Genomic DNA, 20,984 nt, shown 5'->3' with positions numbered 1-20,984 from the left:
CATGAGCACCAGCAGTTCATGCTTCGATCATACACAGAACAGGCACACCACGATCGGTAGCAGTGCATGCTTCCTTCACACACAGAACAGGCACACAACGAGCACCAGCAGTGCACGTTTTCTTCCTACACAGAACAGGCACACCGCAAGTGGCAGCAGTGCAAGCTTCTTTCAAATATAGAACACGCACACAACGAGCACCAGCAATGCATGCTTTCTTCACACACAGAATGGGCGCACCACAAGCAACAGCAGTGCAAGCTTCCTACATTCACAGAACAGGCATGCCATGAGCACGAGCAGTGCAAGCTTCCTTCATACACAGAACAGGTACACCACATGGGCGAGATGTGCCCACTTCCTTCCCACACAGAAGAGGCTCACCATGAGCATCCGCAGTGCATGCTTCCTTCACACATAGAACAGTCACACCATGAACGGCAGCAGTGCAAGCTTCCTTCACACAGAACAGGCACATCATGAACAGCAGCAGTGCACTCTTCCTTTATACATAGAACAGGTACACCACAGGCAACAGCAGTTTATGCTTACTTCACAAACACGACAGACACACAACGAGTGGCAGCAGTGCACACTTTCTTCACATAGAACAGTCACACCATGAACGGCAGCAGTGCAAACATCCTTCCCACACAGAACAGACACACCACGAATGGCAGCAGTTCATGCTTCCTTCATACATAGAACAGGCACACCACGTGCAGCAGCAGTGCATGCTTCCTTCACACACAGAACAGGCACACCACGTGCAGCAGCAGTGCATGCTTCCTTCACACACAGAACAGGCACACCACGAGCACCAGCAGTGCATGCTTCCTTCACACACAGAACAGGCGCACCACGAGCACCAGCAGTGCAAGCTTCCTTCACACACACAACAGGCGCACCACGAGCACCAGCAGAGCAGACTTCCTTCACACAGAACAGGCACATCATGAACAGCAGCAGTGCACTCTTCCTTCATACATAGAACAGGCGCACCACGAGCGGTAGCAGGGACATGCTACCTTCACACACAGAACAGGTTTACCACGAGTGACAGCAGTGCATGCTTCCTTCATATCCAGAACAGGCATACCACGAGCTGCAGCAGTGCAAGCCTTCTTCACACACATACAGGCATACCACAAGCACCAGCAGTGCAAGCTTCCTTCACACACAGAACAGTCAAACCAGAAGCACCAGCAGTGCATGCTTCCTTCACACACAGAACAAGCATACCACGAGCAACAGCACTGCAGGCTTCCTCCATACACAGAGCAGGCACACCATGAGCACCAGCAGTGCAAGCGTCCTTCATACACAGAACAGGCACAAAACGAGCGCCAGCAGTGCACATTTTCTTCCTACACAGAACAGTCACACCACAAGCGGCAGCAGTGCAAACTTTCTTCATACACAGAACAGGCATACAAAGAGCACCAGCAGTGCATGCTTCCATCACACACAGAACAGGCACACCACGAGCGCCAGCAGTGCAAGCATCCTTCACACAAAGAACAGGCCCAACACGAGCGACAGCAGTGCAAGCTTCCTTCATACACAGAATAGGCACACCATGAGCACCAGCAGTTCATGCTTTGATCATACATAGAACAGTCACACCACGAGCACCAGCAGTGCATGCTTCCTTCACACACAGAACAGGCGCACCACGAGCAGCAGCAGTGAATGCTCCCTTCACACACAGAACAGGCATATCACGAGTGACAGCAGTGCATGCCTCCTTCATATCCAGAACAGGCATACCACGAGCTGCAGCAGTGCAAGCCTTCTTCACACACATACAGGCATACCACAAGCACCAGCAGTGCAAGCTTCCTTCACACACAGAACAGTCAAACCAGAAGCACCAGCAGTGCAAGCTTTGTTCACACACAGAACAGACATACCACGAGCGACAGCAGTGCACGCTTCCTTCACACACAGAACAAGCATACCACGAGCAACAGCACTGCAAGCTTCCTTCATACACAGAGCAGGCACACCATGAGCACCAGCAGTGCAAGCGTCCTTCATACACAAAATAGGCACAAACCGAGCGCCAGCAGTGCACATTTTCTTCCTACACAGAACAGTCACACCACAAGCGGCAGCAGTGCAAACTTCCTTCATACACAGAACAGGCATACAATGAGCACCAGCAGTGCATGCTTCCATCACACACAGAACAGGCACACCACGAGCGACAGCAGTGCAAGCTGCCTTCATACACAGAGCAGGCACACCACGAGCACCAGCAGTTCACGTTTCCTTCACACACAGAACAGGCACACCACGAGCGGCAGCAGTGCAAGCTTCCTCCATACACAGAGCAGGCACACCATGAGCACCAGCAGTGCAAGCGTCCTTTATACACAGAACAGGCACAGAACGAGCGCCAGCAGTGCACATTTTCTTCCTACACAGAACAGTCACACCACAAGCGCCAGCAGTGCAAACTTTCTTCATACACAGAACAGGCATACAATGAGCACCAGCAGTGCATGCTTCCATCACACACAGAACAGGCACACCACGAGCGCCAGCAGTGCAAGCATACTTCACACAAAGAACAGGCACAACACGAGCGACAGCAGTGCAAGCTGCCTTCATACACAGAATAGGCACACCATGAGCACCAGCAGTTCATGCTTCGATCATACACAGAACAGGCACACCACGATCGGCAGCAGTGCACGCTTCCTCCACACACAGAACTGTCACACCACAAGCACCAGCAGTGGGTGCTTCCTTCACATGCAGAACAGGCACACCACAAGCGGCAGCAGTGCATGCTTCCTTCACAAACAGAACAGGCACACCACAAGCACCAGCAGTGCGAGCTTCCTTCACACACAGAACAGGCATACCATGAGCGACAGCAGTGCAAGCTTCCTTCAGTCACACCACGAGCAGCAGCAGTGCATGCTTCCTTCACATGCAGAACAGGCACACAACATGCACGAACAGTGCAATCTTGCTTCCCACACAGTACAGGCACACCACAAGTGCCCACAGTGCAAGCCTCCTTCCTGTACAGAACAGCCACACAATGAGCATGAGCAGGGCTAGCTTGCTTCCCACACAGTATAGGCATACCACAATCGCCAGCAGTGCAAGCTTACTTCACACACAGAAAAGGCACACCATGAGCACCCGCAGTACACGCTTTCTTACACACAGATCAGGCACACCACGAGCGAAAACACTGCAAGCTTCCTTCACCCACAGAAAAGGCACACCATGAGCACCAGCAGTGCAAGCTTCCTTCACACACAGAACAGGCACACCATGAACAGCAGCAGAGCATGCTTCCTTCATACATAGAACAGGCGCACCACGAGCGGTAGCAGGGACATGCTTCCTTCACACACAGAACAGGCATACCACGAGTGACAGCAGTGCATGCTTCCTTCATATCCAGAACAGGCATACCACGAGCTGCAGCAGTGCAAGCCTTCTTCACACACATACAGGCATACCACAAGCACCAGCAGTGCAAGCTTCCTTCACACACAGAACAGTCAAACCAGAAGCACCAGCAGTGCATGCTTCCTTCACACACAGAACAAGCATACCACGAGCAACAGCACTGCAGGCTTCCTCCATACACAGAGCAGGCACACCATGAGCAACAGCAGTGCAAGCGTCCTTCATACACAGAACAGGCACAAAACGAGCGCCAGCAGTGCACATTTTCTTCCTACACAGAACAGTCACACCACAAGCGGCAGCAGTGCAAACTTTCTTCATACACAGAACAGGCATACAAAGAGCACCAACAGTGCATGCTTCCATCACACACAGAACAGGCACACCACGAGCGCCAGCAGTGCAAGCATCCTTCACACAAAGAACAGGCCCAACACGAGCGACAGCAGTGCAAGCTTCCTTCATACACAGAATAGGCACACCATGAGCACCAGCAGTTCATGCTTTGATCATACATAGAACAGTCACACCACGAGCACCAGCAGTGCATGCTTCCTTCACACACAGAACAGGCGCACCACGAGCAGCAGCAGTGAATGCTCCCTTCACACACAGAACAGGCATATCACGAGTGACAGCAGTGCATGCCTCCTTCATATCCAGAACAGGCATACCACGAGCTGCAGCAGTGCAAGCCTTCTTCACACACATACAGGCATACCACAAGCACCAGCAGTGCAAGCTTCCTTCACACACAGAACAGTCAAACCAGAAGCACCAGCAGTGCAAGCTTTGTTCACACACAGAACAGACATACCACGAGCGACAGCAGTGCACGCTTCCTTCACACACAGAACAAGCATACCACGAGCAACAGCACTGCAAGCTTCCTTCATACACAGAGCAGGCACACCATGAGCACCAGCAGTGCAAGCGTCCTTCATACACAAAACAGGCACAAACCGAGCGCCAGCAGTGCACATTTTCTTCCTACACAGAACAGTCACACCACAAGCGGCAGCAGTGCAAACTTCCTTCATACACAGAACAGGCATACAATGAACACCAGCAGTGCATGCTTCCATCACACACAGAACAGGCACACCACGAGCGACAGCAGTGCAAGCTGCCTTCATACACAGAGCAGGCACACCACGAGCACCAGCAGTTCACGTTTCCTTCACACACAGAACAGGCACACCACGAGCGGCAGCAGTGCAAGCTTCCTCCATACACAGAGCAGGCACACCATGAGCACCAGCAGTGCAAGCGTCCTTCATACACAGAACAGGCACAGAACGAGCGCCAGCAGTGCACATTTTCTTCCTACACAGAACAGTCACACCACAAGCGCCAGCAGTGCAAACTTTCTTCATACACAGAACAGGCATACAATGAGCACCAGCAGTGCATGCTTCCATCACACACAGAACAGGCACACCACGAGCGCCAGCAGTGCAAGCATACTTCACACAAAGAACAGGCACAACACGAGCGACAGCAGTGCAAGCTGCCTTCATACACAGAATAGGCACACCATGAGCACCAGCAGTTCATGCTTCGATCATACACAGAACAGGCACACCACGATCGGCAGCAGTGCACTCTTCCTCCACACACAGAACTGTCACACCACAAGCACCAGCAGTGGGTGCTTCCTTCACATGCAGAACAGGCACACCACAAGCGGCAGCAGTGCATGCTTCCTTCACAAACAGAACAGGCACACCACAAGCACCAGCAGTGCGAGCTTCCTTCACACACAGAACAGGCATACCATGAGCGACAGCAGTGCAAGCTTCCTTCAGTCACACCACGAGCAGCAGCAGTGCATGCTTCCTTCACATGCAGAACAGGCACACAACATGCACGAACAGTGCAATCTTGCTTCCCACACAGTACAGGCACACCACAAGTGCCCACAGTGCAAGCCTCCTTCCTGTACAGAACAGCCACACAATGAGCATGAGCAGGGCTAGCTTGCTTCCCACACAGTATAGGCATACCACAATCGCCAGCAGTGCAAGCTTACTTCACACACAGAAAAGGCACACCATGAGCACCCGCAGTACACGCTTTCTTACACACAGATCAGGCACACCACGAGCGAAAACACTGCAAGCTTCCTTCACCCACAGAAAAGGCACACCATGAGCACCAGCAGTGCAAGCTTCCTTCACACACAGAACAGGCACACCATGAGCACCAGCAGTGCACACTTCCTCCACACACAAAACAAGCACACCACAAGAGGCAGTAGTGCAAGCTTCCTTACCACACAGAACAGGCACACCACAGGCACCAGCAGTTCATGCTTCCATCATACACAGAAAAGGCACAACATGAGCACTAGCAGTGCAAGCTTCCTTCCCACACAGAAAATACATACCACGAGAGACAGCAGTGCATGCTTCCTTCAAACACAGAACACGCACACAACAAGCACCAGCAATGCATGCGTTCTTCACACATAGAACAGGCACACCACGAGCAACAGCAGTGCAAGCTTCCTTCATTCGCAGAACAGGCAAGCAATAAGCATGCACAGTGGAAGCTTTCTTCACCCACAGAACAGGCACACTGGGAATAGCCGCAATGCAAGCTTCCTTCCTACACAGAACAGGTACACAACATGCGTCAGATGTGCACCCTTCCTTCCCACACAGAACAGGCACACCATGAGTATCAGCAGTGCATGCTTCCCTCACACACAGAACAGGCGCACCACAAGCACCAGCAGTTTATGCTTCCTTTACACACAGAACAGACACACAACGAGTGGCAGCAGTGCATGTGTTCTTCACATAGTACAGGCACACCATGAACGGCAGCAGTGCAAGCTTCCTTCACACAGAACAGGCACGCCATGAACAGCAGCAATGCACACTTCTTTCACACAGAACAGGCACACCATGAACAGCAGCAACACACACTACCTTCACACAGAACAGGCACACCATGAACGGCAGCAGTGCAAACTTCCTTCCCACACAGAACAGGCACACCACGAACGGAAGCAGTGCACACTTTCTTCATACATAGAACAGGCACACCACGAGTAGCATCAGTGCATGCTTCCATCACACACAGTACAGGCACACCACAAGCAGCAGCAGTGCATGCTTCCTTCACACACAAAACAGGCACACCACGAGCATCAGCAGTGCAAGCTTCCTTCACACACAGAGCAGGCACACCACGAGCCTCAGCAGTGCAAGCTACCATCACACACAGAACAGGCATTCCACGAGCAGCAGCAGTACACGCTTCGTTCACACACAGAACAGGCACACCATGAACAGCAGCAGTGAATGCTTCCTTCACACACATAAAAGACACACATGAGTGGCAGTGGTGCATGGTTCCATCGCACATAGAACATGCACACTACGAGCACCAGCAGTGCAAACTTCCTTCACGGGCAGAACAGGCACTCCACGAGCACCAGCAGTGCAAGCTTCCTTCACACACAGAAAAGCCACGCCATGAGCACCAGCAGTGCAAGCTCCCCTCATATACAGGTTAGGCACACCACGAGCACCAGCAGTGCAAGCTTCCTTCCCATACAGAACATGCACACCACAGGCACCAGCATTGCAAGCTTCCTTCCCACGCAGAACAGGCACAACACCAGTACCAGCAGTGGAACCTTCCTTCACACACAGAACATGCACACCACGAGTTGCAGCAGTGCACGCTTCCTTCCCACACAGGGTAGGCACACCATGAGCAGCAGCACTGCAAGCTTCCTCCATATACAGAACAGGCACACCATGAGTACCAGCAGTTCATGCTTCCTTCAGGATCTGAGCGTCTGTGGGGCCCTGTGGGTCATCAAGCCCCCACTTGCTGGCGTGCCACCTCCGGTATCCATGGCTGCATATTGGTCAGTGTTTTCTGCAGGACGCCCCGTGGCACACCCTATCTGTGAGAAGTTGGCCTGACATATACTGTCTACTAGTTATAGTGGGCACCTTGTATCAGTCCAAATAACTCCTTATGGTGATAGGTTAAAGACAACCTTTATTGAAAGCTATCCTAGTGAAAGCTATGGAGAGCAGCCTTCAGGCTAAGTCTTGAAGGAATGTAAAGCAGCTTGTTTACCAGTCTATAATCTCTTGAATTATCAAATGAAAGGACAACCACACCAGGTATATATTTAAAATATATGTATTTAAGATAAAACACACCCTCTAGTCTCTTTATGAGGCTGGAGTTCGAAGTACTTAAGATACAAGTCAGTATTCAACAGTAAAAGCTCAAATACACGTTTGGGCCCTAGGGGCGTACCGAACCATATACCAATAAAGTGGTATAAGAACCACGACTGAGCTAGACACAAGGCCTAGTGCCTGTAGAAGTGCTTGGACCACAAGGAACCACCCAAGGTAGTGACACAGGAGACCCACGGGGGACGTGTGCAGTGTGAGAACACAGCCATGAATCGCCGTTACCTTCTATGGGGAAAGACGCGGTTGGAAATTTAGAGTTTAAGGACACTTAGAGGATGTCTCCGAGCGAATCCTTTTGGAATTAGAGGTGTCTAAAGGCCAACACCCATGGAGGCACTGGAGTACTCGAGTTACCTCACCCAGGGAAGCGGGTGCATAGGTGTCAAATGGTGTCGGGTCGCGTCGCAGATACCAATGGAAGCTGCTCAAGAAATGCTGCTGCCGTGAAGAGGAGAAGTGTCCAAAGCAATCCAAGGCCGGATCAAGGATGGAAGGAACCTGAAAGCAGAGGGGACAGAGTCTGGGTCACTTACCAGTGACCAGGGGCACGATAGTCCAATGCCCACAGATGTTGGGTGCTTCAGCTGAGTTGACAGGTGTCTTGATTCTTCAGCCACGAGGTCCAGGAGGTTGGAAATTTAGAGTTTAAGGACACTTAGAGGATGTCTCCGAGTGAATCCTTTTGGAATTAGAGGTGTCTAAAGGCCAACACCCATGGAGGCACTGGAGTACTCGAGTTACCTCACCCAGGGAAGCGGGGTGCATAGGTGTCAAATGGTGTCGGGTCGCGTCGCAGATTCCAATGGAAGCTGCTCAAGAAATGCTGCTGCCGTGAAGAGGAAAAGTGTCCAAAGCAATCCAAGGCTGGATCAAGGATGGAAGGAACCTGAAAGCAGAGGGGACAGAGTCTGGGTCACTTACCAGTGGCCAGGGGCACGATAGTCCAATGCCCACAGATGTTGGGTGCTTCAGCTGAGTTGACAGGTGTCTTGATTCTTCAGCCACGAGGTCCAGGAGGCATCTACGACAACCAGGAGCTGGATTCGAGCTGTCGCACGAAGTCTGTTAAGTGCTGCAGTGTCGGTGACCAGATTGGACCCAACAAGCCTTGGCAACGGCAAGTCACTTGGAAATAGAAAACAGACGTCGGTGCAGACCAGCAAGGTCTGGGGGACTCACCCAGCAAGGGTAAGTTGGGGCACATCTAGAGCAACCAGGAAAGCCCAATCAGAAGAGGAGTTGCCGTTGTGGGGACCTACTAGCCAACGGGCTAGCAATTGCGAAGGAGCCTCAGGCGGTTGCACTGGAAACTGGCCCATGGGTCACTCGTGGAGTGGAGGCCAGAGATTTCGGTGCAGGAGGTGCTCAAGGCTGGGGCTACTCGAAGCCCAAAGCACAACTTCGAGGAAGACCAGGAAGATGATGGATCAGCAAAAGATCATGGTGTCCAGGGGTCATGGTTCCACGTCACCCACGATAGCCATGGGCCTCTGCTTTGCTGTGGACTCAGGGTAGCCTCGGGGAATTCTGGAAATCTACCTCTAGGGATGCAGAGACTTTGATGTCCGGCGGGAGCTTCAGCGATTCAGACCGGTCAGTTGCTTCTTTGGTGCCTGCCAAGCAGGAGAGTTACTCCTTGACCCCAAGGGAGATTTCTTCCGACTTCTAGTCGTGATAGAAAGTCGAAGGTCTAGGATATATGTTGCAGAGTTTCGTCCAGGGTAATCCTATACTTATAGTAAGTTTAGGGGATGGACTAACTCTAAGGCCCCACCTATGGGTGGGCTTGGAAAGAGGGGTGGTTACACCCATTTCCTTTGTCCGGTTTCGCACCAGAGCAGGGGCAGGTAGCCCCTGCAACCGGTTTGAACTGGACTATGCACAGGGACACCCAGTGTGCCCCTAGTGCAGGACTTCAAAGCACCAAAGAGTGCTCCCGCCCAGCCCCACCTAGGCTCAGTCCCAGCCTCCAGGGCGCGGAGCAGATAAAAATACAATAGCTCCAGTGACCGCAAGGGGCAGTTCCATCATCAGGAGCCTCGGCCAAGGGTGCGGACAACACCTAGGCTCAGTCCCAGGCTCCAGGGCGCGGATCAGATCAAAGTACAATAGTCCCAATGATGGCAAGGGGCAGTTCCATCATCAGGAGCCTCGGCCAAGGGTGCGGACAACGCCTAGGCTCAGTCCCAGCCGTCAGGGTGCGGATCAGATCAAAGTACAATAGCCCCAGTGACCGCAAGGGGCAGTTCCATCATCAGGAGCCTCGGCCAAGGGTGCGGACAACACCGAGGCTCAGTCCCAGCCTCCAGGGCGTGGATCAGATCAAAGTACAATAGCCCCAGTGACCGCAAGGGGTAGTTCCATCATCAGGAGCCTCGGCCAAGGGTGCGGACAACACCTAGGCACAGTCCCAGGCACTCCCTGCCCAACAGGTGCCCAGTAGCTGCAATCATATCTGGCCACCACTGGTGTATCCTCATCTCCCACCAGGAGAGGACCAGACACCCACTGATCGCACCCAGCCTAGCAGGAGGCTCCTCTAATCTGTCCTCAGCAAATGCGGCTCACCAACAGAGCCAAGAGTCACATTTTAGTCACTCCAGGCTGGCCCCCATCATCAAGTGCACTCCCAGGGGGGTGACACTCCAAGCTGCCAGGGTAGAGCAAACCCAGCATCTATTACCCACTTCCTTTTGCCCCAAAACTTCAGCCTGTCATCACGCTGTGTGCCCCAAGCACCAGCACAGGGGTCCCCACTGGTTGCAGCAGCAAGTGGCTCACTGTAGCAAAGGTACCGCTCCGGTAATTCAGCAGGATGGTGAAGGGTGCTAAATTCAGGGCCGGGAGCTCCTTGCTAACACTACCAGTCGGCCATGCCCCCTCCCTCAATAGTCCATGAACAAGTCATCATATTGACAGTCGGCACACTAGGCACTCTCCCTGGTCTGCCCATTAAGACCTCATACAAAGAAAATCCTACCTTTCTGTTTGGGGTGCGTACGCAAAGGCATATTTGTGCATGATCACCCCCAAACATGGACTGAAGCTACGGGTTTTACGTGGCCAAACAGGCATCAGTGGCAATGCTCTGACCCTGAATCTATGTTTGATTAGCTGACCACAATTGGAACGAGTTAACTTACTTATAAGTCCCTACCAGAAGGCACCAGTAATATACAGGGCCTGTAAGTTAAAGTGTCTCTTGTGGTCTGCAGCACTTATTGTGCCACCACAAGTATGACAAATCAGAGGATGACTTCCAGCCCGCCATTGCTGGCTGGCAGAGCAGTTCTGAAACTGCTAGCACAACTTTGCAAACTGAAATAGTGACAAAGTCCATGCCTGCCTTTTTAGGTCTCGCCTAGGCAGCGTTTTCTCTTCGAGACATGCTCTATTCAGGATATGGTTCACAAAAGAGAAAAGAACTAGCTGGACATTTAACCACTATCAATCACTGCAAGACCAGAAGGAGGTCCTTTTGGCGGATCTGATGAGGTGGTGGTGTCTGCGGGTGGCGTTCTTGTGGGTGGTGTAGGTATCCGGTGTTCGTTCACGGGTCCAGGTTTTTTCGAGTTTTCGGCAGGTTCGCTTGGAGGCCTGGAGGTCTTCGGTGAACCAGCTGGCTTTCTTGCTAGTGTGGGTGTTGGAGGGGTTCTTGAGGGGGAGGAGGGTGTTGGCGCAGTCGTTGATCCACTGTTTGAGGTTGTGGGCGGCAGTATCGGGGTCGGTTGGATCTGCGGGTGGGTTCCGGGCAAGGGAGGTGGAAAGCTGTTCTTCGGTGATTTTGCTCCAGAAGCGGCGCGGCATCTGTGGGGTGCGGTGGTGCTTGGTAGGTTTCGGAAAGGTGAAGTGGATGCAGCGGTGATCAGACCAGTGGAGCTCGGTGGTGTGGTTGAAGGAGACGTGGGAGATTGCGGAAAAGATGGGGTCAAGCGTGTGGCCGGCGGAGTGCGTGGGTATATTGACGAGTTGTCTGAGTCCGAGGTTGGTGAGGTTGTCGATCAGGGTGGAGGAGTTGGTGTCGTTGTTGTTCTCGAGGTGGAAGTTCAGGTCCCCGAGGAGTATGTAGTCCGTGGAGGCGAGGGCATGTGTGCTGACGAGGTCAGTGATGGAGTCGCTGAACTGTGCTCGTGGTCCCGGGGGTCTGTAGATGATGGTTCCTCTGAGGGTGGTGTTGGGATCGGTGTGGATCTGGAAGTGCAGGTGTTCGGCAGTGCTGAGGGTGTCGTTGGTGTTGGTTGAGACTTTGAGAGAGTCCCTGTGGACGATGGCGATTCCTCCTCCTACTCCATTGGTGCGGTCCCTGCGGGTGATCTTATAGTCTGCCGGGATGGCTATGGCAATGTCGGGTGCCAAGGAGGGGTTCAGCTAGGTCTCCGTCAGGAAGGCGACGTCTGGGGTGTTGGAGTCCAGTAGGTCCTAGAGTTCCACGGCGTGTTTGCGTGCGGAGCGGGTGTTGAGAAGGATGCATCTGAGGTGGTTGGGTTCTTTGGTAGGTGGGATGGTGGACCGGATGCTGGTGAAGCTGCAGTCCAGCAGGAGAAAGGTCCTTGGGTGCGCTTCGGGGCGGCCAGGCAGCAGGTGCGTGAACGTCCGTCGTTGAGTGCGAGGAGGTTGCTGGGGTCATAGCAGAGATGGTCGTTGTGGCGTTTGCGGGAGCCAGGGGTCCTGGCGCTAGGCGCGGTCCAGGTTCAGACGGGCTTGCCTTAGGCGCCCCAGCGGCGCACCAGCGGTGCGCCTGCACAGCGGCCGCCATATATGGAGAGGAGGGAGGGAGCAGCAGCTGGGAGGTGGGAGGAGGGTGGAAGGGGCAGCGAATGGGCAGCCGGGGGGGGGGCGGGCCTCAGGGGATGCAGCGGCGGGAACGGGGACGGAGGACGGCACGGGGGCAAGGGCACAGAATCGCGGGGCACACAATAAAAAACAGGGCACAGATCAGGGGGATCATGAAGGAAAAACGAGGTACAGATCAGGGGGAACACCATAAAACATGGGCACAGATCAGGGCGAACACAATAAAAACGAGGCACAGATCAGGGGGAACACAATAAAAAATGGGGCACAGATCAGGGGGAGCACGAAGGAACAGAAGGCACAGATCAGGGGGAACACAATAAAAACGGGGCACAGATCAGGGGGCGCATGAAGGAAGACGAGTCACAGATCAGGGGGAACACAATAAAAACGAGGCACAGATCAGGGGGAGCAAGAAGGAAAAACTAGGCACAGATCAGGGGGAGCACGAAGGAAAAACGAGGCACAGATCAGGGGGAACACAATAAAAACGGGGCACAGATCAGGGGGCGCATGAAGGAAGACGAGTCACAGATCAGGGGAACACCAAAAAAACCGGGGCACAGATCAGGGGGAGCACGAAGGAAAAACAAGGCACAGATCAGGGGGCATAGAACTTACTTCAGCAGCGGCAGCTGGGGCAGGGACAGGACGCACAGGCGGTGCTGTGCGGAGGGGGAGCGACCTACCCAACAAGGTCAAGGGTCGCTTGTTCCCAAATTCTTCCAGAGTAAAGTACAATTGATCTACAATGATCTTTTAAACTCGGCCACTACTACGTCAGGTAATATCCCGTCAAACATAAATGTGTGGGCAGCAACTAGTAGGCTCTCACGCTTCAGGGGACTTACCATGGAGGAGGTTCACGATCTCCTGATATCAACAAATTCTGGCTCGCCTAATGATCCCTGCCCTCCAGCTATTTTTCAACTAGTATCCAAGACCACCAGTATACATCTCACCCCTCTTTTGTACCAAGTTCTAGAAACGGGTAAATACCCCCAGTGCTTGGAAAAAGGCCTGCATAAGGCCAATCCTTAAAAAGCCAGCCCTGGACCCCCTGGAGCCAAAAATCTATCTGCCAATTTCCAGGCTGCCTTTGTCAGCAAAAATACTGGAAAAAGCTATGAACAAGGAGCTGACACACTATCTAGACGATATCTCTTGCTGGACCCTACACAACATGGGTTCAGACCTTGTCATTCGACGGAAACAGCTTTAGTGTTAGCCACAGAGGGGATTTGGAAGATAGTTGATGGCGGGGGGCAGAGCGGTCCTGATTCTATTAAATCTCTCGGCGGCATTCGATACTGTGAACCATACGGTACTGGTGCAGCGGCTGAGAGATGTGGGGGTGGAGGATAACGCGCTGACCCTCCTCTCCTTCTTCCTAGAAAACAAAGCATACACTGGGAGAACCTACAGTCTGGAACTTTTCAGCTCCCATGCGGTGTCCCGCAGGGATCTGCTTTGTCGCCAACTCTTTTCAACATCTATGTGTCCTCACTGGCTAACTTAGTCAGGAAGCATGGTTTCTCCCTGATCATGTATGCCGATGATTCGCAGCTCACCTCAGTTTCTAAACCATCAGAGCTGGTGGCTAACAGTTTTCATGCATGTCTGAAAGACATCATGATCTGGATGAGCCTAAATTTCCTGAAAATAAATACAGATAGAACCGAAGTCTTAGAATTTGGTAGGGGACCTTCGTTATAGAACAACAACTGGTGGCCTACAGAGGTGGGAGTCTGTCCTATCCCGGTTACCAAGGTCAAGAATTTGGGGGTGATCCTTGATAATCAGCTCGATCTGTCGGCCCAAGTCAACCAGCTAACCTCCTCCTGTTTTTTCCTCTTAAAAACTCTGAGGACATTTTTTCCGTTCATTGCATATGAACTCCAAAAGACCGTTGTAGTGGCACTCTTTGTATCTAAATTAGACTACTGCAACACGCTCCTTGTGGGGATTGATAAGGTGCAGGAGAGAAAGATGCAATCATTGCAAAATGCCACTGCTAGACTGCTCAGGAACATCCCTAAGGGTCGCCCCACCTCGGAGGCCATTAGAACCTTACACTGGCTCCCTGTCCAGCAAAGAGACAATTTTAAGTCTCTTTGTCTAGTGCATAAGGCCCTCTATGGATGAATCTCAGGGTGGTACGGAAACTATTCACTCTGTACTCTCCAGCTAGAACTCTCAAATCCTCTAAGAAGAGCCTTGTTTGTATTCCAAAAATACGCAAGGCAAGATGGGGGGGCCGCACGTTGTCATTCTGTGCGGCAAAACTCTGGAACCAGATGCCATCCACCCTACGACTTCAACCAAATCGGATGATGTTGAGGAAGGAGCTAAAAACCTGGCTGTTTTCTAAAATCTAAACATTCAGAGTCAGGCTTCCTCCAGTTATCCATGTGTCACAGTCAGCGCCAAGACGCCTCGGCATTCGTGCGCTTAATAAGTAACAATTCAAATCAAATGAAGCAGTTGGTGCTGCCTGATTCTTAGGGTGTCTGAGGATGCTGCCTGGGGGTCTGGCATGGCGAGGTTTCCTGTCACCGCCCTGTGTGTGTGATGCTAAATTCTTGTGTCTCTGTAGGTGGTGGGAAAGATGCTCCTGAAAGGATAGGTGCTATTTGAGAAATGTGAGTGCCGTTCTTCTCCTCGGAGGTGTACATTTCTCTGTGACAGGATAATTGTACACTCCTCTTGTCTGTGAGTGGACATGTGATGGAGAGCTATATTCAGAAGAGGGGTGCAGCAGAACTGACCAGTTACAAGTTGCTGTGCCGCCCCGCCTCCCTGTGGCTACTCTTGGAGCAGGGTGTTTATAAAACACTCAGGGGGCCTCCAGTCTGACACACTGCAGCCCCAGCACCTGTTCCTCCCACTGCACTGCTTGACCTCACAGGTGCTTCCTGTGCACTCACAGGCACCACTCACCCACAGGTCATGGGTGGGCACAGCCTAGCCCTACTTGGAGGGCTCCTGGCCATCTGCATTGGGGTCACAGCTGGAAAGACCACTCGAGGTAAGGCAGCGCTGACAGGCCATCAGCACAGGGACACCTTTCAATCAGTGGCGAAGAGACTTTCTGAGCGGAGGGGGTGATATTATGCAAATTGGTCAAAGCTGTTTCTAGTCTGCAGGGCTTTATTACTGAAACGAACAGTGCCACCACCTCTCTGGAGGACAGTACTGCTCAGTGGCCAAATGCCAGTACGTCTGTTAGATGTACTACTAAAGGAAAAAGTACCGGCACCTCTCTGTAGGCTGTACTACTTAAGGAACAAGTACCGGCACCTCTCTGTAGGCTGTACTACTTATTGAACAAGTACAGGCATCTCTCTGTAGGCTGTACTATTTATTGAGCAAGTACTGTCACCGTTCTGTAGGCTTTACTATATAATGAACAAGTACCATCACCTGTCTATAGGCTTTAGTATTTATTGAGCAAGTACTGTCACCGCTCTGTAGGCTGTACTATTTAAGGAACAAGTATTAGCACCTCTCTGTACTCTGTACTACTCAATGATAAAGTACTGTCACCTCCCTACTGTCTGTACTACTTAATGAACAAGTAGCACCACCTCTCTGTATGCTGTACAACTTAATGAACAACTACCCACACCTCTCTTTAAGCTGTAGTACATACTGACCAACCACCAGTGCAACTTTGCAGGCTGTAGTACATACTAACTGAGTACCGGCACCTCTCTGTAGGCTATATTACTGAATGAACAAATACTGTCACCTCTCTGTAGATTTTACTACCTAATGAGTAAGTACTGTCACCGCTCTGTAGGCTGTACTATTTAATGAGCAAGTACCGTCACCACTCTGTAGGCTGTACTATTTAATGAGCAAGTATCGTCACCGCTCTGTAGGATGTACTATTTAATGAGCAAGTACTGTCACCTGTCTATAGGCTGTACTATTTAATGAGCAAATACTGTCACCTCTCTATAGGCTGTACTACATAATGAACAAGTACTGTCACCTCTCTGTAGGCTGTACTATTTAATGAGCAAGTACTGTCACGGCTCTGTAGGCTGTACTATTTAATGAGCAAGTACCGTCACCGCTCTGTAGGCTGTACTATTTAAGGAACAAGTACCGTCACCTCTCTGTAGGTTGTACTATTTAATGAGCAAGTACCGTCACCGCTCTGTAGGCTGTACTATTTAATGAGCAAGTACTGTCACCGCTCTGTAGGCTGTACTAATTAATGAGCAAGTACTGTCACCGCTCTGTAGTCTGTACTATTTAATGAGCAAGTACTATTACCGCTCTGTAGGCTATACTATTTATTGAGCAAGTACTGCCACCTCTCTGTAAGCTGTACTATTTAAAGAGCAAGTACTGTCACCGCTCTGTAGGCTGTACTATTTAATGAGCAAGTACCGTCACCGATCTGTAGGCTGAACTATTTAATGAGCAAGTACTGTCACCTCTTTGTAGGCTTTACTATTTAATGAACAAGCAGCAACACCTCTCTGTACTACCTAATGAACAAATACTGTCACCTCTCTGTAGGCTGTACTACTTAAGGAACAAGTACCGGCACCTCTCTGTAGGCTGTACTACTTAATGAACAAGTACTGGCACCTCTATGTAGGCTGTACTATTTAATGAACAAGTACTGTCACCTCTCTGAAGGCTGTACTACTTAAGGAACAAGTACCGGCACCTCTATGTAGGCTGTACTATTTAATGATCAAGTACTATCACCTCTCTGTAGGCTGTACTACTTAAGGAACAAGTACCGGCACCTCTGTGTAGGCTGTACTACTTAAGGAACAAGTACCAGCACCTCTCTGTAGGCTGTACTACTTAAGGAACAAGTACCGGCACCTCTCTGTAGGCTGTACTACTTTAGGAACAAGTACCGGCACCGCTCTGTAGGCTGTACTACTCAATGAACAAGTACCGTCACCGCTCTGTAGGCTGTACTACTTAATGAACAAGTACTGGCACCTCTCTGTAGGCTGTACTACTTAAGGAACAAGTACCGGCACCTCTCTCTAGGATGTACTACTTAAGGAACAAGTACTGGCACCGCTCTGTAGGCTGTACTACTTAATGAACAAGTACCGTCACCGCTCTGTAGGCTGTACTACTTAATGAACAAGTACCGGCACCTCTCTGTAGGCTGTACTATTTAAGGAACAAGTACCGGCACCGCTCTGTAGGCTGTACTACTCAATGAACAAGTACCGTCACCGCTCTGTAGGCTGTACTACTTAATGAACAAGTACTGGCACCTCTCTGTAGGCTGTACTACTTAAGGAACAAGTACCGGCACCTCTCTCTAGGATGTACTACTTAAGGAACAAGTACCGGCACCGCTCTGTAGGCTGTACTACTTAATGAACAAGTACCGTCACCGCTCTGTAGGCTGTACTACTTAATGAACAAGTACCGGCACCTCTCTGTAGGCTGTACTACTTAAGGAACAAGTACCGGCACCGCTCTGTAGGATGTACTACTCAATGAACAAGTACCGTCACCGCTCTGTAGGCTGTACTACTTAATGAACAAGTACTGGCACCTCTCTGTAGGCTGTACTACTTAAGGAACAAGTACCGGCACCGCTCTGTAGGATGTACTACTCAATGAACAAGTACCGGCACCGCTCTGTAGGCTGTACTACTTAATGAACAAGTACTGGCACCTCTCTGTAGGCTGTACTACTTAAGGAACAAGTACCGGCACCTCTCTCTAGGATGTACTACTTAAGGAACAAGTACCGGCACCGCTCTGTAGGCTGTACTACTTAAGGAACAAGTACCGGCACCGCTCTGTAGGCTGTACTACTTAAGGAACAAGTACCGGCACCTCTCTGTAGGCTGTACTACTTAAGGAACAAGTACCGGCACCTTCTTAAACTGTGCTGTTTAATTGAATGTTTCCACAGGGTTGTAAAACTTAATGTGGCTTTGGAGTATTTTTTAAAACTATACAAAAGCTCTCTGTGAAACGATATAACCTGGGGCGTAGCTTGGGCAGTAAGATTTGAGGGGTGAGCTTCAGATTACCCAACAAACAGGCTGGCATATAATGTTAAAATACATTATAGGACAAGCAGGGCGCATGAGAGGGACTTAAGAGGAAGAGGAATGTGGATTGGTAGGAGTGCCAACTGAGAGAAACACAATGTTTTGTTAAATAATCAACATTTTTAGGGCTTTTAAGACATAGATGAGAGAGTATGTGTGTGTTTTTGTCAGTGCGTGCATACAAAAACCCCAGGTGAAATCCGACAGACACCCCACCATACCCGACTGAATGTACCTGAACCCAACTATTCGTCAGAAAATACATTTGTTAGGGGGGTGTATCTCCCCACAACACCCCTCTAAAGCTATGCCCCTAGATATAACAATATATGATGAACTGTGCATTGGCACCTTTTTAATGGCCTACACCTGCTAGGACTGGCGCTTCTCTGCAGTCATGACATTAGTCAATGGGCCAGGCTACAATAACAGAGCTACAGGAGCTCTTGACTTCAGCCCTAAAGCATCTGTAACCAGCTGCTTCTTGCATTTACAAGGGGCACTGTTCTGCTTTGCACGGTACCATCTTTATGTATTTATTTGAAGAGGTTTGTATAGCGCTAGCATGTCACTGAACAGGCCCTTCAGGGCGCTAGGTGTTGGTAGGTGCAGCTTTAGATTCAGGGGGATTCAAGAGGATGATATGGGTCAAGGGATCTTTTGTCCTGGGAGTGATGTTCGTATGACCCCTTAGAAGGCGATGTTTTGGTGGACAGGAGAGAGCGGAGCCTTCCTGCCCATCATGGATTGGTAGTGCCTGGATAGGAAATGGCATTTGTAAGGTGCACACTACCTCAGTGGAAGCCTCTTGGCATTGATCTTGGACTTGGAGAAGGTTTTTAAGGGCGAGAGTTACAAGGATGCTTTAAAGCTGGAAAAAGAGGGTAGTGCTCTAAGCTGTCCTGGAAGGGAAATCTGCAGGACAGGTCCGCCGCTGAGAAAGCGCCACCATCCTTACATTTGCACCAACATCTAGTGATTCAGCTTGACCCTGTGTGCGCATGAGGCAGGCTGGCAGCTAAGTGTAAACCCATTGCTTTCATTCTTTGGTGTTATTTGATGGAAGCACCTGTGCACCCAGCAAGAACGTTTAAAACCTCTTTCGCTCCTTGACTCACAGCTGATGCAATGACCTCCTTGTTGCAATACAAGGTCCTTCTGTTTGAGTTTATGCACAGACCACAACATTTGCACCCTCTGCAGCCATGACATGGCAGATGAGGGCAACCATTGTTAACCTTTGGGCCTGTGATGGTCATGGCCCTACACCCAGAGCTTTGTGCTTAAAAGACAATTGGGGGGAAATGAGTTTAACTTCCACATCTGAGGAAGCAATTGCACACAAACATGCTTGGTTTGGGATCCGGTGGCATCTTGCAGCCAGACATAAACCCACGTTGATAACCAAACTGGACAAGACCGATATTTGGTCAAACAACTGAGGTGGACGCAAAAATCATAGGTTTCCGAGGGCTTCACCACAAATATGAGGAATTCTGTTTTAGTTTTGTTCAGCTGGAGCTGAATCTGGTGCATCCAGATTTAGATTTTAGTTAAAAGATCCCGCATTGCAAAGTGGCAACTGGAAGTTCTGAAATCAGGGTGTACACCTTTGTGTCATCTATGCAAGCCAACAGACAGCTGAACAGAGAGGTCATGTAGGTATTAAACAAGGCATGTGATGAAGGATGGTCCTTTGGGCCCCCACAATCTGAAGGGATTGGTGATTACAGAAACAAACCTAGGCCAACTCTCCTGCGACCATAGAAAAAGCTGTCTATGCACAACTTCAAGATCACATCAACACCAACCATCTCCAGCATGACTATTCAGCATTCCGTCCATCATCTGTTCTTTTGCATTTGTTGCCTTGAGTGGGAAGGGTATGCCCAGACATGGGTCCTGTGCTCGGTATGCCACCAGATTCAAGCTAGCCTGGCTGATGAGGGGTGTTACCCTGAAACCAGTCCCAGGATGCTTGTTTCTGGTCCGGGGAGGACCTGGCCTGGCAGTTCGGGCTGGGCTGTACCCATGGGGCACAGGGTCAAGACTGATTTGCACATGGCTGGGTCTAAACTGGAATGGTGTGGCGTGCAAAAAACAATGGATTTAACCCAGATCTGCGACTGGGGGTGAGTGTTTGATTAATTCAGCATTCCGCCCATCATCTGTTCTTTTGCATTTAGATCTCGATGAAACATAGATACAGCCACATTACAAGTTATAGATGACGCCCTCCTGACTACAGTTAAAGATGACCCCACACTCCTGACCTTTCAGCTGCCCTTAACACTACTGACCATCTCACCCATATCCCGAAGTCTTGAATGGGATTGACAGGTGATGTCCTTCACCAGTTCTCCTCCTACCTCCTCAAAGGCACCAGTTCATTTACATGGGCCCCTAAATCGCAGAAGATCCCCTACACGTGCAGTGTCCCCTGGAGTTTCATATTGTCCCCTGTCAC

The 20,984-nt window shown here is 50.8% G+C and overlaps 1 protein-coding gene and 1 long non-coding RNA gene across 2 annotated transcripts in view; one reads left to right on the top strand and one right to left on the bottom strand.

The window, feature by feature from the left end:
- Positions 1 to 20,984, bottom strand: part of LOC146830147 (uncharacterized) — a 295,089-nt gene that overhangs the window by 74,538 nt on the left and 199,567 nt on the right. The window lies entirely within an intron of this gene.
- LOC146830148 (leukocyte cell-derived chemotaxin-2-like) overlaps positions 15,305 to 20,984 on the top strand; it is a 167,874-nt gene continuing 162,194 nt past the window's right edge. Inside the window, exon 1 of the mRNA XM_085604398.1 lies at positions 15,305 to 15,489. Coding sequence (XP_085460524.1) covers positions 15,411 to 15,489 — 79 coding nt within the window. The 5' untranslated portion in view covers positions 15,305 to 15,410. The remainder of the gene's footprint in view (positions 15,490 to 20,984) is intronic.

Source organism: Triturus cristatus, chromosome 5_1, assembly GCF_964204655.1.
Source record: "Triturus cristatus chromosome 5_1, aTriCri1.1, whole genome shotgun sequence".
Taxonomy (NCBI): Eukaryota; Metazoa; Chordata; class Amphibia; order Caudata; family Salamandridae; genus Triturus; species Triturus cristatus.
The sequence above is the reverse complement of the archived record's forward strand: the minus strand, read 5'-3'. Positions and strand labels throughout refer to the sequence as shown.